Source organism: Phaethon lepturus, unplaced genomic scaffold, assembly GCF_000687285.1.
Source record: "Phaethon lepturus isolate BGI_N335 unplaced genomic scaffold, ASM68728v1 scaffold35779, whole genome shotgun sequence".
NCBI lineage: Eukaryota > Metazoa > Chordata > Aves > Phaethontiformes > Phaethontidae > Phaethon > Phaethon lepturus.
In genome coordinates this window covers 29,883-54,255 of record NW_010561965.1, presented here as the reverse complement: position 1 = coordinate 54,255, position 24,373 = coordinate 29,883, and the positions used below count along the sequence as shown (strand labels likewise).

General features: G+C 35.4%; 1 protein-coding gene across 1 annotated transcript in view; it reads right to left on the bottom strand.

The window, feature by feature from the left end:
• Positions 1-24,373, bottom strand: part of UBR3 (ubiquitin protein ligase E3 component n-recognin 3 (putative)) — a gene marked incomplete at its 3' end in the record, with an annotated part of 44,680 nt that overhangs the window by 3,971 nt on the left and 16,336 nt on the right. Inside the window, exons 7-23 of the mRNA XM_010294146.1 lie at positions 23,639-23,867; positions 19,342-19,521; positions 18,437-18,570; positions 16,386-16,472; positions 15,704-15,769; positions 15,526-15,615; positions 14,527-14,655; positions 14,390-14,442; positions 13,610-13,743; positions 13,082-13,167; positions 11,495-11,636; positions 8,272-8,368; positions 6,844-6,985; positions 3,279-3,383; positions 2,174-2,347; positions 1,914-1,943; positions 1-461 (exon numbers count right to left, since the gene is read on the bottom strand). Of these exons, the coding sequence (XP_010292448.1) occupies positions 1-461; positions 1,914-1,943; positions 2,174-2,347; positions 3,279-3,383; positions 6,844-6,985; positions 8,272-8,368; positions 11,495-11,636; positions 13,082-13,167; positions 13,610-13,743; positions 14,390-14,442; positions 14,527-14,655; positions 15,526-15,615; positions 15,704-15,769; positions 16,386-16,472; positions 18,437-18,570; positions 19,342-19,521; positions 23,639-23,867 (2,339 nt within the window). The remainder of the gene's footprint in view (positions 462-1,913; positions 1,944-2,173; positions 2,348-3,278; positions 3,384-6,843; positions 6,986-8,271; positions 8,369-11,494; positions 11,637-13,081; positions 13,168-13,609; positions 13,744-14,389; positions 14,443-14,526; positions 14,656-15,525; positions 15,616-15,703; positions 15,770-16,385; positions 16,473-18,436; positions 18,571-19,341; positions 19,522-23,638; positions 23,868-24,373) is intronic.

Genomic DNA, 24,373 nt, shown 5'->3' with positions numbered 1-24,373 from the left:
CTTTCTTCTTTATCCAGAGTTTTCTTCTCTGCAGAACTAATCTTTTTTGGTGGTACAGGAGGTGTCACCTTTCTGCATATCTCTTCAATTATACGTTTATTCAATCTGCTCTGTACAGCAGCTTTCAATAAAATTCTTTCTACTGCTGTCATTCCATCACCATGAGAGTATCTTGGAATTTCTGGGTGGATTAAAACATCCACATCATCCAACCACGGAGGATAGTAAGAGTTTTGTTTTCCTGAGAGTTTGTGGTGCAATTTAATCAGCAAGGACAGTATGCTTTCCTTGACTTCTAGAATGGCTGTGGTTAGCTGTGGAGTTGCACCAGGTGCTGACCATTTCATTGACGTTTTGGGCCGAACCACTTGATTTGCCTCACTGGTGTTCCGATTGATGATCTCCTGAAATTTCTTTCTACGTTCTGCGACCAAACTGAACACTTGAGCTGTCCCTGAATTCTTGGGGAAAAAATTACAATGTTTAATTTTCAAAAATACAAATATAACCAACATACATTTATAAAACTATAGAAAATATTTTAGATTAGGAGGAAAAGCACAAAACATTTTAAGTTTCCTCTCCTCTGCCAAAATTTACTGAAATTTGGTATAGAAAAATACTAATCCTGTATGTCATACTTTGATACAATTCTGTTATACATAATTGCATAAAAAGCCAAGTACAAAATGCAAATATCACCCATACCAAAACAACTGAAAATTGGCTTTGCTCTAGTCAAACTTAGAATTCTGTCCTCCAAGTAATACTTCCTTACTTTTCCTGGAATATTCATAATGTCAGTATCTTTATGCCATTTAAAGATCTTTATTAAAGTCTACTGAGCACTGCTGCAGAATGTAACTCCTAATCCCACACATCTGAACACAGGTGAGCCTACATATCCCCATGGGCACTGTCTTTTACATGTGGATTTACTAGCTGAGATCCAGAAGCCACATACCCATATTTGCAAGCAGAGCTTGCTATTCAGAGCACATGAGCATATGAGTGCACTTACATTAATGACAGAGCCCATTCAAATGTTTCTATTCTATGCTACCCTTGCTGTCAGTCCCAAATTAAGGATACATGGAAGCAACTCACTTATACTGAATACATAGCAGAGAGATGTTTCCTGAATATTTTGAACATGAAATTCAGAACACTTTAACATCTTACCCTCTCCTTCTCAGAAGGCTGGGCAGCCAAGAGAGACCAAATACTTCAGAGATCAAATATAAAAATGGTATTCTCACAGTGATCTCACCTACCTTCTTTATGTTTTAATCTATTTCATCTCGCCTACCTACTTCAAATGTTGATCTAATTTTCTAACATTAACATGCAAAAGAAATACCCATTGTATTTCACTACCTCTGGCATACAATAATCTGAAGTGCTGGATACAAAAGCAATCCTGACACAGAAATTATATTATCTACCAGGTATAAATCTTTCAGGATCCCACTACTTACATATTCATTTTGTTTTCAGCAAAAAACCCCAAATAAACTTGCCATTAATAATTTTAAATGCATTTCAATGTAAGATTAAACTTATCTAGATTCAAGAAAGCTAGGACTACTCTACATTATTAAATGTTAGTAATACGTTGGCGAGACAAAACAGGCCTAAACACAAAGCTCAAGCAGTAAGCTATCAATGACATTTTATATTTGATAGAGAGCTTTTATTTCAAAATAAGTATTAAAAATGTAAGGTCATTCCTTTGCTTAAAAGTCTACTACCTAAAATTACAATCAACAATATGAAAAAAGCATGAGTCCTTGCAATATGAATTAAAAGGAAATTCAGGAAAATTAGCAGATTTCACTGAATGTTAAGATGAGCACAATTAAAGCCATGTTGCTAGTTAATTGCTTAGGAGAACAAACTGCACACAGATCTACCTCTCTCTGGAGGCTCTTCCGCCTTGAACTCTGGCAGATTGAGGACAAAAAAAAGTCATTAAATACATCACTTGGAAGGAGGTATCATTTGAAATAAACTCTGTTTCTGTTATCAGTACAGTTAGGAAGGATTACTGGAGAAAGAAAGTATCTTAAGTAATTCATAAAAACAGTAAAAAAAAAAATCCTAACAAAAAAAGCCAAAACAGGCAATAACTTAAACTGATCTAGAAAAAGAACTGGCATTTGTATATACTTACTTGTGATGAAGCTAAGCCATCAGAACTCGTGCTTGCAGGTGGTTCCCTCTTCACCTCTGGAGCAGTTTCTGGTACTCTTACTCGTACATAGTTAATGAAGTGACGCATGTTAGAAACCAAGTTACTACCTGGAAACCAACTATCATGGCAACGCTCTTGTCCACCTGCAGATTCCTAAAATGATATTTAAAAAAAGTATACTTTTTCTTACGTGTTACAATAATTCATGTTGCTTTTTTAAATCTATTACAGAGGCCATCATCTCTCCGTGAGATAGGAACAATATGTTGAACAATATGTTAAACACTATGTACCTCATTAAAGCCGATACACATCTTAAAAATTATAAAACTGATGCCTACCATGAGGATTACAGGTCTGATAAACACATAAATCTACACATTTAATTATGAATGTAACGAAATACATGCAATCAGTACTATCCAGCACAAGTAAAAGGAACTACTCACAGTAATCCTAAACTGTACAATCTAAGATTAATACAAAAAATCCAAACTATACAGAAGACAGTATCTGAAAAAAGTGTGGCAGATCCTTAGTCGTATAAGCAATGTTAAACAGTAGGAAAAATTATGAAAGTCATATACCATAAGGAAACCTGGTATCATTAAAATAATCGTTCTTTATATTCAAATTCTCATCAAAAGCACAGCTAAAATTTTGGCAAATTCATACATTTTAGAAGATAAAGAGCTTTAACAACAAAATGCTCAGTGATACAAGTTTCAGTTGAAAATCTAGAAATCTAAGTGAGTTTTAGATTCAATCGCTGTAATTTGGTTTTGCACCCAATTTCATGTACTAAATTACAGAGTAGTAAAGATCTAACCAATCTGTTTTGTCAGGTTAGATATACAGAAACTATTGAGAAACATAACAAGATACCATACTCCTCTTCACAACAGTATGCAATTTTCTTACATTTTTTTGCTTAGTTGATCCCTGCTTAAGGAAAAAAAGAAAGATGTTTTGTTCTAATTCCTATGGTAAAATTAGAATTTTAATAAACATCTATTTTTAAAGACTATTGAATCATTAGACGATATTTTTATATTTTAATGAAGAAGATGGTATTTATTCTTACCTCTTCATCTGACTCTTGTTCTGTAGAATTTTCCAACCCCAGCTCAATCAAATACAAAACCATGCAAAGCACATGTTCTGATAAATTCTGATGATCCATTAATATCTAGGCAGCGAAACAAATATTCACATCTTAGAACGGTTTATCTTTGATACTCTTACAATCCCTATTACAAAAAAACCAAAATCTGCCAAAAACCTGATGGACATCTCCAACCGAAACTGGAAGGTAAAGAAAGTAGCCAGGAGTCTCATACGAAGAAGCTCAAGATACTACCTACAAATTTTATCTTTAAGCATGACCTTCCAGGTTAGCCACACTAGGAAAAGTACAAGGTCTTGAGCCACATAGATGATTTTTACCAGTTTGTTTGTTTGGGTTTTTTTTTCTTAATTAATCACTGTGCTCACAAGAGCTGTATCATGAGATACAAGTACCAGTTAAAAAGAAAAGACCAAACAGGCAGAACACCATAACAACACTTGCTACCCTAAGTATATTTTTGGTAGACACTGAGCACCAACTTTAAATTTGAAATAATTTTCTTTTTGTTACACAGTAACACTTTCAAAGTGTTGAAATGCATGTGTCTTATCACAAGCATAAATATACAGTTAGGAAAAAATTATTTTCAAGAGCAGTGAATTGCCTATTCAAGTTCCTGGAATATCTACTCTGAAACACCAGCAAGATATTTTAAACTTCACTCTTGTTATGACTGAATGCTCCAACAAAATACCTGATTAGTGATTATGCTATAGGATTTTTAAAAAGTTCCAAGTAGGCCAAGAATAGTAAGAGTAATAGCTTTAATATAGCTCTCCCATAACAGCAATGGAACATTACTACAAAATAAGACATTTAATTTTGGATGTGATGGATCAACAAGGGTGTTGTATTCAAAAGACAGGACAACATTATTCCACTCAGCCTATTAAGACTTCAATATATCTTAATGTAGAAAAAGAGTGTTCTGGATAATACTTTGGATTCTTCACTTTCTATTTTAAGATTATTAAAAATAATTTTGAGGCTTAGAAAAAAACAACCTTTGAGCATCACCACAAAAGCAAAATTAATCTCTTTCCAGTCAAACAAATTTGTACCTTAAAATTGTTACTAGTTCAAGCTACTTTAACACTGAAGCGCCAGGTAAAGCTACACAAACACCACTACCATCAGCTACAACCAAAGAGCTGCACCTAGCCTTCTCTCCCTTTTTCACATGATCAGTCACCATAAGGTCCATGAGGTCGTAGTCCTCTAAGCAATGCCTCAATAATGGGGAACACCAGAAGGGTTAACATGAATTTAGTTCACAACCATCTTCATGATATTTTTTAATTACAAATAATAAATAATCTTATCTTTAAATTAATAAATGCCCATATCTTTCTTCTAACACAGCTTTCAATGCATTGAGAGGAAGAACCAGTGCTGCTGAAATTAAAAACCAGGACAACCTTTCCTCTAGAGAATATTCTAATTTAAAAGGAAGAAAATGGCAAGAACCTGCAAGTTACCAAAAAAGTGGATGAGAAAAAAAAGTTTAGGATTTCATTGTAGACAGGCCACTATAGAAATGAATATTTTTAGAATGTAGCTTAGTAAAGTTTTTAACATAACTTGGTCTTGAAAGGTCCAAATTTCGTAAGTAGATAATTAGAAACACCAGAGAGAAAAGTTCTTCAAACAAACACTGTTTTACAATAGCTTTTCTAAATTATGTTTGAGCATCTGATTTGCACACCCAATCAAATCTGAGATTACAGAGATTATTTAATTTAAAAGGGCACTCAGTGTATTGTTAATATGAAAACCATGTGCAGTTGTACCAGTCAGAATCAAAAGTCATGTTGACTAACACTTCTGGAAAGTTAAATCATCAAATATAGTTTACTGTTCTTCTGTAGGCAGTTCCAAAAGCCAAGAGATATAAAGGCTGTAATAAATTGGTAAAATTTCACAAGTAGACAAAACATCATTTAAGCCAACCCATGGAATCAATCACTATGTAATTTCTATCATCCATAAATCTGGCAGAAACATATTTGGCATTCCAGCTATAACAGCAACCCAGAAATTTTAAGTCCTTGAGGCTTCTTAACAGAAAAGAGATAAAATGGCCAAAACCCCAATACAAGCAGGACGGTAAAAGACGATGCATCGATGCATTTCTTCCCTACATTCTCCATTTTTGTTCCATGTCAAAATATTATTTCATCTTCTACATAATCCCAAAATCTCCTTTTCTTCAGCAGCCCTCCTGTAAGTCTCCTGTTGAGTACTTTCTCTAAGTATTCTCTTTCCCCAGTCTCTGCTACGTACTACCACATCTCAGCCTCATTCTTCACTCTGCAGGAATCAGGCAGCCCAGCCCCTGCAGGGGGCCAGGGCTAAGCAGGGTTAACCATACTGCACACAGCAGCTTCTCTAGCCAAAACTATGGAAATCCCTGGGAAACAAGGTACTGCCACTCCAGGCAAAGTTCTAGTCAGCTCTGGTGTGTAAACCTATAGGTTACTGAAGTCATTAATTTGTAAGCAATACAAAGCTTTGCAGAAAAAGTCCTTTTCTGTCATAAAGGTGAAATCTACTGAATGAATTCACGTAAAGTCTTAAGTCTTCACTCATCTTAATGATACACTGACCACTTATACGATATGTTTGTAGAAAAAGAAATCAGCTGGAACAACTCCAGGGGAATAAGCATGGCTCTTTGTGAATACCACACAGTTGTTGTTATAACAATAGGTATTTTCTATTCAACAGAAGTTTAACAGTGAAACAAAACAAGAGCTCTAGGGGAGCTGGGAGCACTTAGCAGAGCACAAAATGACAGTGTGCCCAGGAAAAGCACTACTTCATCAAACCACTTTTTAGAGTCCCTCATTTGCCTCTGCAGCACACTGGTTTGAAAGCACTTTCCAAGTACAAAAACAGATTCAGAGTCCCATTTTCCAATGAACATAGTCTTCAAAAAGGATACACTTCTCTTAAAGAGGGCAGCCAACTATCAAAGACAAAATCAAACACAATTTAAAGGCATCAATTAGTCCTGAAAAACAAGTGCTATAACCTTTTCAAAAGCCAGAAGATATCTGGGAAGCTACGGTAGGACCAACTGCAGTTATGAGACTTATTTGCCATTTAGGATCTAAAGCCATCAAGGTTGCATGTATTTGAACGGGCTGCTGATGCCTTAAAACTCTGCAGTGGGAGCCAAAGGATCACCACTCACACAACCACGCTCCCTGAAACCATCACAGAACAACAATTCAACTCTAATGATTAAGATAGTGTTCCTCAAAGTAGAGTAGGGCTGCTCATCCACTCGGGAACCTGACTTAGTGTAGGTATATATGAAAAAATCTTTCATGAAAGAATGAAAATGGTAGAAAAACATCATCATACTAGATTTAGAAAATAAAACAAAAATAAAAACATTATATAAATTTGAACCCGACTACTGTAAATAACCTATTTAAAAAATCATGCTTCTAATAACTCCCATTCTAAAAAAGTGAAAGTAAAATACTGGACTTAATGAGAATTATGACTGTACCTTGTAAAGAAGCGTGAACAGCACAATGTGCAGGGTTTTACAGTGTAAAAGCTTTATAAGACCTTTATAACTTGGATGTAGTGGTGTTCTCTTTTTGTAAGGAGGCCATGGGTTCCCAGGGAATTTACCACTTTGCTTTAAACTGTTGAAACAAATGAGACTTATGTTAAACACTACAATAATGTAGATGACTGCCACTGTTATAGACAACTACCTTGCATTCTTTTTGTTTAGACTGACTGCAGAACTGATGAGCACTTCTAAGCCATTTAATTTATTTAAGCAGCATTCCAAAAATTGGATATATACACAAACTGAATCCAGTCTTATTTTTCTGTGGATAACCACTGATTTAAATGACCTTTATGAAAGTTAAATTATTTTTTAATTCCTGCTATGAATTTAAGAATTCCATTTTCATTCTAAGAGGCACATAGAAGAGATGGAAAACTTCTCACTTCAGTCAAATCCATATGTCAAACATCCACCATAGAAATCTCATATCTGTAGGAATGGATTACAGCCAACACTAGGAATCGCTAAACATAATTAGCTATAGTTGACAATACCAGTGCTATTGTATCTATGAACTTAAAACCTAAGTGTTAATTTCAATGTGGACCCACACTGCTAATAACAAGCTGGAATCTAGTGCAGTAAACAATGCAATTACTTAACAGAATACTACCTTGCTCAAAATCACTTACAATATATGTTTATCATGACCCTTTGACTGAATGGAATGAGCACAGGGGCAGAAGATTATTTCACTAAGTTTATTATAAGGGGTTTTTAAACTTGATTTTTACTCTCAAGGTGTGAAATAAAAGACAACCAAATTAAATTAGTTGAGATAAGAATCTGTAAGGGTAAGAAGCTGTAAGGAATGGAATGTTAACGGACAGAATTAAGACCAAATCACCATGCTACTTAGAACTTAGAAGAGTCCCACAAGTGTTTTTTCTTGTATTTAAATCAGAATTTGATTCACCAATGGTTTCTGTCATGGGTGAACACATACAAAAAACCCCTATTATCTTCAATATAATTTCAAAACACAGAACAGTGTAATACTGTGCTTCATGTATCTAAATGTAAACTAAATAAAAATAGATAAGGCTGCTTTCTTTAAGCAGTTTGCAACTGACTTTTAAACATTAACTTTTGGTTAAAGTATTTTATCTGTAATGAAATTCACTGCTTTGTCTGTGGCACTTCAGATGTATTTTTAAACATTTATGGAAGAGCAGGAGACTAAGCTAACCAAAACCCTGATACTACCTGTAAATTTATGAACTATTTACTCAAGGACAAATCTGGGGCCTGAAAACATCAATAACATGAGTAGCATTAGACAGTGAAAACAAAAATAATACTGGACAAGGAGCAACAATATGATGTTACGTTTCTAAAAATGATCCAACTTACAATGCTGTGTATCTGTCCATTGCAGACTGTACATCTCTACGGTAAACCGTTCGAAGTATTACCATGACAGGGTCAAATTCCTTATCCCAAATGTCAGCTGTTGTTTAAAAAGTTACATGTTAAAATTCTCTTGACAGACCTTAGAACTTATTCTAGATTCTCTTCTTAACTAGCTTTAATTATGTAATTTTCTATTATATAATAATTTTTTTGCAGCAAAGTACAGTAATTTTTACTAATTCTTATTAAAAACATTTACTATACTAATAATTAGTATTACTTATCAGGATATCCAGATTTCACCAAAAATATTTTTCTTCGTTTCAGAACAAAAAATTAACAATCTATTAAGGCAATAGATCTTTTCTATAAGCATGCTTTGTTTTCGTGTCTTCTAGCTTTCTTTTCTGTTACATAATAGCTTACAGTGTGGGATAAAAGATAAAAAGAAAAATCACATATTTCTGATAAAATAACAGTTGTTATACACACTGATGAAAGTTTTTTTTAAATTCCAAATTTAAAAATCTAAGTAAATGTATTTATCCAATTATAAGTATATGAAGGCAGCCTCAAAAACACCTTTTCCGTACACATCTTGTTTTACTCTTTTTGATTTCCAAGTACATGTAAGAAAAGGTTTTAATGATTTTTTACTTGGTACTTGACAAGCACAAGCCCTCATGAAAATAGGAAGTAAAGATTGCAGAGCAGTTAGCAGGTAGGTGATATTTAACTATTAAGTGCAGTGAGCCAAATGACTACAACACAATTTTTTCTTCAGTCCCACAAATGGCCAAGTTTCTTATCAAATAACATTTGTCATCAATCCTTTACAAACATGCCTTTGTTTTATAAGTAAAATCTATGCATTATTTTGGCATTAAAATCTTAATTTAGTAGCTCTGAAGTAACATCCAGAGTGGCTTTTCAAAGCAATCACAAACAGAAAAGTCTAAACAGACTATAAATAATGATATCCCATTCAACTGCTACTTTTTTTCCTATTTACAAGTTATTAAAAAACAAAACTAAGTTCCCAACCTAAAGCCAAATCAAGCTGTTTAGCTTGGAAGTGTTTAGCTCCTGTAACAGAGCAATATGAAGGCAAGATTCAATGATCCCATCAAAGGAAGAAGAAAACCAGTGGATACAGAATTACGTCCACCAGCAGGCATAACACAACACAAGCGCTTACAACATTCTTTAAAGTTTTCACAGGCAAAAGTAGGCAGCTTTATCATGCTTTTCAGATTTATTTCCCCCAGGCGGGAAGATAAGCGGTCTATATTCCTATTAACCACTGCTAATATTAACAGTTCTACAGACACACTTGTATGGTGCTGAGAGAGAACACTTAGCATAGTTTCTGCTGTGTATGAAACCTGATCAAACTTAGCTTGTGAAAAATCCACTTTTTCTGGACAGAATTTACTACTGCAGTCTGAAACAGAGACCAAGCTTATTTGGGCTGCTAATGCACAAAGAGCAAAAAGGACTGAGTGAGGGAGCCATACAGGGAATAGCAGAAATACACATGCAGCTCATCTTTAGCTCATAGAATCCAGAGAAGAACTATGTCCTTTTTTTGGAAGTTGGTTTGTTGTTTTTTTTCAAGCTATGGTTAATGGAAGGAAAATCCAGGGCTTCTGCGATCATAAAGTAGATTCCCCACCACCACCAAATTTAGGGAAACAAGGTATTAGCGGGAATGGATCTCAACATGACTTGCTTAAACTGTGACAAGCCACAAACTACAATTCCTAAAAGCAACTGGAATATCACCATTCTTCTTGAGAACCTATATAGTTTTCTAAAGATTATAAACACTTAGAAGTGTATAGTACACAAGAAAACCATGCTGGCTTTTATTCCTGCAGAAGCTCTTTCAGTTTTTTATTACTATAAGAAAGAGGGATTCTGCATAGTGTTACAAATTACTTTAGTCTTCACTGCTAGAGATGAGATACTTAAAAAAACTTTAAGATAATAAATCTCTTCCAGAGGTAAACTAAAGAGCAGCATGTCACAAGTTCCAGAAACCAGACATGACATAAAGAAATGCAGTTTACAGAACATTAAAATAAGGGGTTTTTGAATACATAAATGTTTAAATGCCTAATCTCACATCAAGGAACCAGAACAAATCAATTCCCAAAACTCTGGTTTCACAAAATTACTCCACTGGTGGTTACTTTTATACAAGATCTTCACTGACTCATCAATCTCCCAGCACAAAAACTGGCCAACAAGCCAGTTCAGTATAAGTTCCTACATTAACAACGCCAAAAAAATCCACAAAAGAACACAGCCTACAAACCAAATTGTTTCAAAATTGTCAGACCCCAACTCTGCCAGTTCTCAAGGGAGGAACCCAAAGGGAGGGAGTTAATCCCGCTTCTGCTTTGCCATGAGCTGAAGCACAACCAGAGCACACGGAGCATTTCAGATTCCTACAGGCTTATCTGCTCAGTGACAGGAAACAGTGATGGAACACTGAGTTCCTAAATTCTTCCTCTCCTTTGATATACCAACATTATGTTGAGTCCAATTTAGATGACAAGCTGGTCAGGGGAAGAAACTTGTCATTTTTGCACTGTATGCATTACAGAATTATAGAACAATATTCTCCAACCAGTCTAGTCTGAACTTTGTTCTAGACACTCACTATTGACTGGGAAAAATGTTACAGGCTGCTAAGATAGTTAAGGAATATAAAAGAAAGAATTATAGAATCATGATATCTGTAGTAACTAAAATGTGGAGAAGTTCAAAGAAAATATCTTCACAACTGACAGCTCACTAGTGCAAACAGTTCTAAACTCTACTGAATGTGCATCAGATTTTTAAAAATCATATGAATGATTAAGTATGCAGATCAGTGAAATACAAATAGCATAATTTTTCAGTTCTCCATTTTTCCTTTGCTTTCTAAGGATACCTGATTAATACAAGAAGCTCACTTTCACTCTAGATCAAAATGAACTTATTAAAGACTATTAACAGATTTTAGTAATGCTCTTAAATATAAGCAATAAACAATAATGAGAAAGTCAAACAACTTTGTGGGGTTTTGGTGGTGGTGGCTTTGGGTTTTGGTTTTTTGTGTTTTATCATTGTTTGGTGGGTTTTGTTGTTTGGTTTTGGGCTTTTTTTAAGGAAAAAACCTTTGGTTAAGCATCTTACCACTGAGCATGTTAGAAGAGGACACCGATTACCATACCTTTAGGTGTATACATTCCTTGTTGCATGGAACCTCCGGGTTCAAAAACAGGAGCTTTAAAATCAGCAACTGCTGACAAGACTGATTCAAAGCTTAAGCTTCCTGGAATAATACCACTTTTAGGATTGGGGTTTTCTGGAATGTAATGTTTGTGTTAAGGAAAGCAAAGTTAACTCAGTTGCAGGACATAGCATTTTACTTCCCTCTTGACATTTTCAGTCACTCATTTCAGAGGCTACATTTCGGCAGTGCTCGGTGTTTACCACAAGAGGTCTGTATGCTCCAGCTGCTATGGAACAGTAACTATTACTGAAGTGAATCAAAGCCTCCTAGCTAGGACATTAACTTTTTAAAGCAAGCCAATTGCTACGTGCTTGGCTCAAGAGGTAAGTATTAAATGAGAAGTAAAAACTACTATCTGTAGTGTATATAAAGTTTTTGTACTTGCCTTTATTTACTAACACTTTGACTCTCTTCATACCAAGAATACTTTGCATTTACAGCTAAGTGCGAAAAAAGGCAAGGAAATAGCTTGGGATCCATAAACACAATAAGTAATTCTCCATCTTGGATTGGCTATTTCTCCTTTTTGGTAGGAACACTTAATTGACCTACTGACATTACCGCAAACCACAAGTAGCAATTACAAATATGGAAACTTCTGCTTAGTGAGAAGTGATTGCTTGTATAAATGATTCACTTATTTTACATAGTTAAGTGATTCACGTCAGTGAATCACTTTAAGTGATTTGCTTATTTTACACACTTAAGTGATTGAGTTACTAGGTCATATTGTAATAATTAATAATTCTTACTACGCATTTGTAACTCTCAATCTCATCCTTTCCTATCTTTATAAATTCCTAATATTTTTGCTCAGTGCCTATCCCTGGATTGCAAGCTCTTTTGGGCAATCACCATAAGCTATTTAATTTGCCTACAGGTAATTGATTACAGTAGAACCTGCATATTTGTATTCAGCTGTTGGGGACATGAACCGTATCACTGCGCAGAAAGACTTCCTAGTTCGCTGTTCTTCAAGTAAGACACTTCCCCCCATAACACATGCATTTCACTCTAATTCCAAAGCAGCATTCAGAACTGCTATTATTTGCATTTTCAGCTATTGACAGAAAAAGCCAATATAGCATACAGTGCTATGTATTTATTTATATTTTTTATATATATATTCTTCTTCTTTTTATATGGGCATAAAACTAGCAATAATCAAAGGCTTAAATCCAGGTGAAGGTGATGCTTGGCTAAACAATGTCATTGGAAAACAGACTTTTCAACCTCGCATCTAAAAGACTTCTGTAGTGTTAAACAAACAAACAAACAAACAAAAGCAGTTTAGCATTTTCTATCAAAACTAATTTAAAACTATTACAAAGTATTGCTTATTTCATAAGACAAACCAAAGCTGGAGCAAATGCCTTTGCTGATAAGTATATTCAAACACACCTTTACACAATCTGTTATAATTATGTAAACTGAAAACATGTTGTTTGAGTTCCAAAATCCCACTACTATCCAAGTACCTGTCGTTCTCATTCATGCACATTAGTTAATATACTCCAAGGATATGAGATCTAATAATGAACTGTGTGTCCTGTCATTCATACAGAGTTGAGCTACCATCTCTGCTCTGAGGATCTCATCATCTGTCATTCCTAGAACAACAAAATTTTAAGAGTCATTAAAATATCATGATTTTACAACCCACATTCATCATACATTTGTCATTAAACACAAGTTAAACTTGATACAAACATTAAGTAGGGAGGGGCGCAAATGTTATGAGAGACACAACCTCAGAAGAGACAGAAGAGACAAACTAAAACTGCTGTCTTCCTGTAAGAGATACAAAATCTTCATGTGATCACATACACAAATCACCCACCTCCATTAAAGCCATTTTTCTCTATTTATATGTATTATGTCTATTTCTAATTCATAAGGGATTAAAATTCAGTAACTGGCAAAAATGAAACCAAGTGCTGAATGCTTTAAGTTACTATATGGCTAATCAGCTTTACGGTAGCTACTAAATATTGAATATAAATGAACAGGCATGTTGTTTATATACAAGTATTTCTAAGCCATGATTCTTACCTAAATGTAAACGAAGACTTAACAGAAGGACCAAAAACGTTAAGGCTCCTTCCAACATGGACCTTTCATGCTCTGAATCAAGAACTGTATTTTGATGCTGTGATGCCATTGTTAACAGATCTACCACCTTAAATCTACAAAGCAAAGTCAGAAACATCATCCTCCAACATTAAAACACCCATGTGAAATGTACTGATAAACTCATTATAATATTCACAACAACCCAAAATGAATGCAAAATGAAATGCATATAATGCAATAATATGCAAACATACATGAAAACCCTCTTATTTTTAAATTTGGATTTTTATTTAACTATCTGTGGAATGTGATATAATTAAAACATTAAACCAGCTCATATTTAGAAATAAATAAAAGCTAATGCCAATTAATCTGTTTTCAAACCCTGATTTTATTCTATCCAGAAAAGCAGACATCCTTTCTGTGGCTCTTGCTATTGCAGCTCTATTTATCTACTTCTTCAGGCTACAATAACCTGAAAGCTTGCACATGAACATGCAGAAAAATTAAAAAACCCTGAAGGCGCTCAGAAAACAAATGTCTGAAGCTTCACTACTGCACTGTAAATCAAAAAACAATCCTGTATAAAATCAAGGATATACCTTGAGATACCTTTTTCAGTACAGCCCTTAGGTAAATGTCAGTTTTGGCTAGGCAGTTGTACCACTGAAGATGTGTATGAGATATGCACCTTTTCTCACACATGGCATAACTTAGTAAACAGCTAGCACAACATTGAACAACATTGTTTAACCCTACCTTTCAAAAACAGATGAAATAAAATAATCTGGGTCCAGCCTAGAGGCACAGACCTGTGGAAAGAGAATAAATTCATTTTATTCAATAGTTTGTTTGTAAACAAGCGTTGGCTTGGCTTCTCAGAAAACATAGCTTACTTGCAGCAGATAAATGTCAGGATCAATCATTGAATTGCAGAAATGAGACTGCACATAAGTCATGGCCTGTCCTTTAATTTGTAGACCATTTCTAACCCACATGTTGCTGTGAATTTCAGAAAGACTTGCCTGTTCAGGGAAAATAAAACAAAATAAAAAGTTACAAACACTTCAGGGACATTCAGCTGTTCAGTTCAACATTAGCAGATCATCAATATATTATCACACATATACATACACACTACACCTTTATGTAAAAGTATACTTTTTTACACTAATGTACTTCTGGGGAGTGAAGGATGAAAAGGAACCACTGCAAGTTTATGAAACAGATACCATACTTTCAAGTGAGAACATATTTCAGACAACAAAAGTGATCAAAGCCAATGAAATGATTTATTTATATATTTATTTATTAACATCTTGACAAGTACTCCAAAGATGAAGGCATCATGATTAAGGAGAAGTTAGATATAAAAGCAGTGATTACAAATACTGCTCACTACTGCTTACATACAAATAAATCAAATTTGTAAATAAAAAACCATGTTGCAGGGTGCATCCATTCTTGAATCATTCTCAATTTAAAATATTAATTTTTCAGATTCAGGTTTCTTCTCAACTTGCACTCCACTGGTAGCTATTCCATGAACATGCAATTCCATGTTTTCAAAGGGTTTGTTCTTCCTACCCTTTTGAAATTGCTGTAGTGAATATTATCATACTTCTCAGAGTATGATAACTAATGATACATTTATTTTGGAAATAGGAAGGGGAAAAAAAAAGAGTTTATCTTCTTTTTAAAGTAGTTTATACAACTCAGTATATTCTAGTTGTTATTGTCACATATTGCTTATTTTGATATTCCACATTAAGAGATACTTATCCCTTGTTAAATACTTCTAAATATATTTAAATGGCTGGGGTTAAAATAATCAGCCAGCAACTATTTTTTGTTGCATATCTCTACATCTGCATCAAAGTCAAGTCTGCCCGTACCTGAATCTGTAGCGGGTGAATCATTAGTTTCATCAGCATCTCCTGATCTGGCAAGATAGTATCAAGATCTAGTTCTTGGCATTTGACAGCCTAGAAACAAAAGCAAGCACACGCTGTACTGAACAATCACACTCAACAGGGAATTTCCATCTTCTGTGTGACTAAAATATATGCTTACCTTACTTAAAAACATGGCAAAGTAACGGTGCAGTGGCAAATGAAAAGTAACTTGGTTAGGAGCTGGCTAAAAGTAAAATAAAGATATTTTAATATCATATATGTAACAAAAACAATCAAACAACCTACAAACGTCTTTGTCACAACCACCAAGAACAGTATCTTGCATGTCTTCATTTGAGGGACTTAACTTTCCACTAACAGAGTATTAGTTCATTCCCTTGCACTTTCTGATGATTCAGAAATTTCCCTTATTCAGACAGCTGTAGTTAATCTCTTACCAAGCCCCCAGCAGCTAATGACACTCTGAACTGACCAAAAGTATTGCTTGGCAAAGCAATATTCGTGGTAAAGCTACTCCCCACTACAATATCTGAAGAGGACTTCTCTTTTGCCATCACTTCAGCTCTTCATTCAGCAGAACAGTACAATGGCACTCCTTTTAAGAATCACCCAGCTTAAGCTTGCACCAGCAAATCTAAATCACCAAGACTCTACAAATAAAGGATGCTAGGACATAACATTGCAACTATTACCTATAAACGCTAATTTCAGCACGGCAATCCTCTTTCAATCAGTACCTAGAAGGATTTTAAGGCGGGGACAGGGGAGAGGGCATGTATCACCTTTGAAGTTTTATCAGATTTTCACAGTACTTTGCTTAAATTCACAAGGATATTTACCTCATCTACAAAGTTGATAGCATCAAACCAGTCCTGAAGTGCTTCAAGGCAGTATCTGACGACATTTCGTGTGTATTCCTGTGTTTCCTGCAGTAAGAGAAACCAGTGTACTAGATGAGCCAAACAGTTTTAAGTAAGTGTCACTGTCTTCCTACTACAAATAAACATAATTATTTCAAGAATACTTTTACAATACATAATTTATGCCCTCATCATATGGCATTGAGTAAGTGTTAGGATGGTTTCATTGTTACTCTAAAAGATGATAGTTTCAATGGTGAGAATTAAGGCATCTTCAGAATGGTCAGCTAGTCCTAGTGCCTACTGTTGTTTAATTTATCCATTTATTTTTACCAAAAATTTAGAGATGTTAAGTATTTAAAAAAAAAAAAAAAGGTCTTTCCATGCAACCAAAAGGAATGGCTAATGTCCTGTAAGTTTTATCTACTGAAAGGTCCTTACAGTTGGCTAACACAATGCACCTGAAATGCAACGATAACACAATACTGCATAGGTTTTAACGATAAGCAAACCTTGTTATGATTGTATGATACAGTTCTATAACAATGCCCTAAAACTATAATATATTTCAGATTAAGTCACGTATTTCAAGACTAGAGCTGTACATTGCCCTCCAGGAGCGAAGCAGTGACATGCAACAAGGGAAGACGGGAGGGGAGCTAAACCAAATTGCTCTGTGATCAGCAGAACTTACAAAGGCTCATTTCTTAACGGACTTTTCCTTTAATCTTCCCATCCCTCTAAACACAGACTTCAGACCTGCCTCACACTCTTAGGATATCTATGACACATTTCTCATGCAAAAGCCAGCAGTGCGTTGGCCAGCCAGAAGCTGTGCAAGTGCCGACAGGCTCAGCCAAACACCTTTTCTCATCAGGAAATGCAACAGCCACATTCCCATCCTGCTGCTCCACCCTCTGTGGCGGCTAGGCTCCACGAGCTTTCCCTCTCGAGCTGGAATCACTTCTCACCCATTAGGTTTCACTAAACAAGTACAATTAAGCTAAGAAAATTCTAAAACACTTTCAGATTTATTGAGAACGACCAAAGGGTTCAAACATGGGGGTGAAAACATGACTGACAAGCCGACAGGCAGAGCAAGGAATCATACAGGCCTTAAACAAAAGGCAGACCTTCCCATTCCTAAGTTAAAAAGAAAGGAATACCTCAAAATTCAAAAGTTGTAATGCAGTTTTCAAAAGATAATTTAGACTCATAAATTGATATATTCCTAGTGTACCAGTATAACTTACATCATGGAAAGGCTTTTGCAACTGCTTGATTTAAACTGTTTTAAAATTGCATGGTATGCTCACGTACATTTTTTCAGTGCATAGTTTAATTCCGGTATTACTCTCTCACAGATGCTATTATGTATCTTAATAAGCTATTTCAAAGATAAGTATTTATTTCACAAAAAATAGCCAATAAAAAGTTTTTTCACATTTTAAGGATTCCTATAAATTGATGGATTCCATTTTTACTAGAACTTAATAAAATTTACAGTCTACCAAATAGTAACAACTCTTTGCTCTAGTTAGGAGACCATGAGGTGTCAGAACCTAAGACGCTTTCACCTCAGGTTGTTAGTAAAACAACACAAGCCCATAAATTACTCCATCCCTCATCGTAATGAAGTATATATTTGCAAACACAATCAGCATTATAATCACATTAGGACAACTTATGTATCTATCTCCTCTCCCAGTGAACAAAGGCAGAATGACTCAGAGACGTTTATCAAGTTCTTCATCAGATTAGAAGTTTTTCCATATGTACAGTCATATGGAACGACTGTACACATCCCAAACTTGTAGTCCCAGTCCTGGAGACAATAAATTAAGTACAAGCATGAATTCTATACTCACTATACAGAGTCCAAGTTGATCACCATTTTATATATTTGGTAGACAAAGACAGCAAAACCCAAGTCTTTTCAAACACAAAACAAACAGACCTTTCAGATTTCAGAACTCTGGAATAAGTCATGAATAAAACCAAGAATAATGACAGAGAAATGTTAGTCTTACCCTAATTTTGCAGTGTGACAGAAGACCCCACATTGGCTGGGCACAGGCTTCCAGCTCAGCAGCAAAGGCAGCATAGTATGTCTGTGATTCAAACTCCACATGCTCATTTAATTCTCGTTTATTTAAATTCATACCTTTAAAGATTTAAGCAGAGTTATACAACCTTATATTTAACTAGGTCTAACAGGAATGCAGTGTTATGCATTCACACACCTATTAAGACAAAAAAACCACAAAGTGTAACAATCTATCTTATCTAGCAGCAGAATAATGGATAAAATAGGAGAATATGCATCGAAGTCTGAATAGAAATAGACCAGAAAAGAGCAATAGCTCTAGACTGGCTAGTAACTGGAGTCCTTGCTGCTCAGGTGACATTAACATGGACAGCAGCCCTTCTACTTTGAGCCTCACTTAGTCAATGAGAACATTTGTATGGAAAATATTTATTCCTCTTTCTAGGCAGAACATTTAGCAGTATTGAAAAGTTTGTGATTTTAAAATATTTTTTAAAATAATAGAAAAGTTTCTTCACAGCAGTACTTAGAAAAAGATCCAGATTTATCAGATTCATTTACCCAATATTGACATTTAGAACTTCACCAGTAAAACAGTTCTAGCACAAGTTATGAACTGTACTTTAAGTACAACCTGAGAATTCTGGCACCATGAATCTCAGTCAAGTGTGATGCAATTGCTCTTTAACTAGTCCACACAAGACAAAGATACATTAGATCATTTTCAAATCTACCTGTTTTCTAGAATATACTGTTCCCTTCCAGGAATACAGACTTATAAGAATACTAATAAATTAAATATTTACATGCAGTGTAAGGATTTTGCTACTGCAAACATTAAGTTGTCTTAACATCCTTGTATTAGTACTGATTAGAAAAGTCACATACCTTGAAAGAACGATACAAAATTCATCCATGTTACCAAAAGACCGTGATCTTCCAAAAATTTCTTTGCCACACTTTGGTGTGAAAGTATGTTTATAAAATCACTAACCAGGGGCCAGTAAGTATTATTCTTCAGTAGTGCTTCCCCACAATTCACCACAACATGTAAACTATTTTCTTCATCTAGATTTAAAAAAGAAAAAAAAAAAAAAAGTAATACTTTTTTTTCCTTCTTGTTGTAATTTTTAAATAGAGTTACAAGATTATGCAAAAATAACAATTAAGGTTTACTGTAATGTCGCAATCAGACACACACAGAGAAAACTGCAGAAAATAATGGTTGTTTTGTGGTACCTGAGGCTGTTTTCTTATCGTGGACTCATCAAAATAGATACCACTCAGCAGGAGACACACATACTTTGAACAATATCACAACCTTTGAAAAGCAGTGCATTAGTAAAATCATGACAGCTATGCCTTTTGTGAATACTCTCAAGAAATATAAAAAGACCAAACAATACAATTCCTATTACGAACATCTGAAATCTATTTTGAATTTGACACACTTCGAGCGAGGAAGCTACCTTACAGCATTAAAACAGGAATCTGGTGATCAAAACCTACAGTGGCATGTTGAATGTGAGAAGGAGATCAGAGAAAAGCATTTCCACTCTGAATCTGGGACAGAGAGAGGCTTTATGCAGCCTTCCTGAGACTAGGGCAGGAGAAGGTTCCCAAAAGAAGGGGAGAAGAAATTGGGGGAGGAAGGGGGCAGAAGTTTCCCCCCCAAATCACAAAAGTACATCCTCTACAGCTGTCAAATAAATCTCTATTTGATTTTCTTCAGAGGGACCCCTAGAAAGACCAGAAGGGAAACTGGATTGGTCCTGGATTCACGATCCAAGGGAGTAACTCCCAGCACCCATCTGTCAGTTGCTATTCTATTTCCAGCGAACAGAAGAAAGAAAATTTTGCATGGCTCTTGCCCAGGTCAAATGCACTGAAGGACCCTTGTAGTTACCCTTTACACAGTGAAAGGGTCATAAGCAGTATGGCACAGCCACAGATAAGACAACACTGTTATTAAAAGACTCCAGTCTCTGGCTGATGAGGCACATCTGTATATGGAGTGCCATATACACAGGTTCTCTTTGGAATATATGTAAATTTTTTTCCTCTCCTTTGCTGTAACTACTGAAGAAAATACTTTTCTTCTTTTTACTCTGAGGTTGTTTATTTTTTTGGTTTACTGGTACCAGGCAAAAAAAGCACCTTACTCTCTTAACTGTTATGACAGGTTTTCCAACTTAAAGTCATACAATATTTTGATGTTGACAAGTTTTACTTCCCAAGAACATAGCAGTCAGAAAAATTAATCAGATTTCATCCTGAAAAATATGTTGCTTAGCACACAACTATGAACAAATACCTTCTTGTTACCATAAGGTAATATAGAGCTCCATTTCTTAAGGCTGACTCCTATCTATTATACTGGAAGGAACAGGAAGCCAGAAGTGCTCTACGGAGCTTCTCTACCACAGTTCATCGAATACTCTTTAATCTCTCTCTTGTTATCTGGTACATCTGTGAAGAAAGGAAACTAGGTCTTGTTGCTCAGCTGCCTGGTGTGCTCACACAGCCTACCCAAAAACAGGATAACATCTCAGCTGTCTCTGCCTCAACCCACTGAAGGACTTCACAAAGCACCAACAGTTACTTGTTGCGGATTCTCTGCCCCAGTATAGATGAGACAAATCCAGAATTACTTCAAATCAGCAGTGGCGTTGCCTCTTACTCAGAGTACACTACAAGCCAGGGTTAATATAAGGTCAGTCAAAGAGGTTTTTTCTTTAAAGGATGAACCATTACCAAAACTTTTTCCTTGGGATATAAACTCTTCTCCCACGAAAAGTTCAATAGAAGGAAAGTGCTAATAGAGAGGGAAAAAAGTCTCTAAGAGCACAGGGACATAAATCTTCCTAGGGAGCCAGTTTTATCACCTGCACCCATATTTCTCATCATCATCCTTTCACACCATGTGGGAGAGAGATAAGCTGAACTAGTAACACTTTCAAAGTTGGTATCAACACAGCTCCTAGGTCAACTCTGTTTCATGAACAGTTTGTCACTTGGCATCCACAAATACCCTTACTGAACTGTATACTTTTAACAGATGTCAGCTATCCAAAAGACAATTAGAATCTCTGAGCAATGCAAATTAAACATGCTATAGAAGATACAATTCCTGCTCCATGTCCTCCTTGCTCATCTCCAACATGTTCTTTCCATCTATCCATTGGCTGGATTTGTAAACTTTGTCTCCTTCAGCTACTAAATGACGTACTTGTTTGCACTAGCTGTACAAACACAATTCTTCTCAATTTATCTCACCAGCACAGACTTCTCACTATTTCCAGCATCATAAGAGATACCTTGAACTAAACACAAGATACCAGAAGATGCAAAAGAAGGCCAATGAGAATATGAGAAGGAAAAAACACAATAAAGTATTTTATTAAAATTTTTCTGTCAATTTACAGTATGCCAAACTCCTCATATATAAAGCAGTGAGGAGGAAATGTTCTGAAAACACTGAAAAACACTGGACAGCATCCATGATCACAGAATCACAGAATCACTAGGTTGGAAAGGACCTTCAAGATCATCAAGTCCAACCATGGAGTCTTAGCTAAGAGAAATCACTGGTGCTGGGGAAAGGAAACAGGTAACTTCATGTCATGGGATAGCAGCTCCAGGGGTAAGTCTTTTCTCACAAATCTATCACAATGTATCTGATCTTATTTAACGTATTAGCTCCAGCTTACATAATTAATTAACAGGAAGTTTCTTCAGAGAATGTCTAATCACAGTCATAGCCTTTTTCTGTTTGGCTGCAATTTCTGATCCATTACAGAACCTTACCACCATGCTAGCAACATGCCACACTGTCCAACAAGTAACATTCGGAACACGCTTAAAAGTATTTTAAAGACATTCCACCAATATGGCATTAGTTTAGGGAAAGTGACTTGATATACAAACAGTTAAGAGATTCAACATTTTGCTTTGAATACTGCAAAGCAATCCATGTAGGGCAACAGAAAAATTTCTCGTGTTGAATGGTAGCTGAATGAGGGCACTCTACAGCTAGATGATAGAATCACAGAATCATTAAAGTTGGAAAGGACCTCTAAGATCAAGTCCAACCGTCAACCCAACACCACCACACCCACTAAACCATGTCCTGAAGTGCCACGTCTACACGTTTTTTGAACACTTCCAGTGATGGTGACTCCACCACTTCTCTAGGCAGCCTGTTGCAATGCTTGGCAACCCTTTCAGTAAAGAAATTTTTCCTAATATCCAATCTAAACCTCCCCTGGCACAACTTGAGGCCATTTCTTCTTGTCCTGTCCTTAGATGACTGAGGATTTCCCATTTGAGCACAGTCATTCTGTATTAGGCTATACACAGAGTGAACTCAGAGACAAAGGATACTTCAGACAAGAAAAATGAAAATTTCATGCAGAAGTTGATGGTACTTATTTGGCAGCAGCAATCAGCCCATCAGAGAGCATTTTCAAATTCAAACTAGGATAAAGAGGGCTGAGAGGTCTGTGGTCTGTTAGGTACATGAAAGCATGAAAAACAGAAGTCAGCAAGATTTGCTGTGCCACCATTTTCAGACAAGGACAGGCAAAACAAGGAAGGTAGATATAGGACAGCTGTTTTCACTAGAAAAGTTACACAGTGTGCACTAGTTCAAATTCAAATTGCCACTCTGTCAACCACAAGCTTGATCAAATGATGATATTTGCAAAGTGTTAAATCATTCTCCTCTAGTAATATCAAGTTTTATTAAGGCAATCACAGGTGATAAAAATTAAAACTATTTTAAATACCTCAAATAGCTTGTAAAATACTTTGGAAATATTTTGTAATTAATAACGGTCTCAATTTGAATATATAATTTCTCATTCAAATGAGCTTCACAAATACTGTTTATGTACTTTACCCAACAAATGAAACACCTGCAAGATAATAGTCTGTGTTCTAAGCTATATAACATTCCTATGAAAGAAAACCCTACAAACCAAAGGATAAAACATCAGTATCACTCCTGGTAACTACCTTCACATTTCTAGAAAATTTTGAGACTCAGCCTCTACCATATATTGCTAGATCCTGTGCATTTTTGGAGGGGGTTGAGGAGTGGATTGACTACCAAAGAAAGAGATTAAATTTCATCTATAATCAATTTATTATCCATGGAAACAAGCAAACAAACAGATCAACTTACCTTGCAATTCGCTTTTAATAAGGCAACTTTCCATCATATATAACAGAACAGTGACCATAATATCCAGCAGCTGACATTCTTCGGTTACCTGGCGTGCTAGCTCTTCATTGCTGAACAACTGAACACTGATATGCACAATTCTATTAGACATTGTGTCTGATTCATGGCTTTTCTTCAGTGTTTTCATAATAAAAGCATAATGTTGAACAAAAGTTTTTGTAAAAGCAATCTGCAAATTACAAAGAAATTAACAAGTCAATTAACATGTCAGTTAACAATTGACGTTAAAAAATTATACCTTTCTTTTATTATAAAATATTCCTTTACAAAAAGTACAATCAACATATCCTGGGAAACACCAGTTGCCATGACAAACCAAAATTGATGGTCTAAGTATCCCATGTCTAGTTTCTAAAAACAGTCCACATGAAAAGACCTACATATAGAGAGGGGTAATTTATACCTCCAATTTTACTACCTTATCCCCAAATTCTAACCTTGTCATTCTATACTTTCCACACACACACACACACACAAAAAAAAGAAGTTGAAACAAGGAATATAAGGTCTCAGCATACCTGTGAAAGCAGTAAAGTTTTAATAATTAATTTATCATAAGTTTTTAACATCCTAAAACAGGTACTAATGTCCTAAAATGATACACTATGAACAATGAGATTAGTAGTGCCAAATAAGAGCCTTAACTTATCACTTGCACTCATTTACCCATGGAGT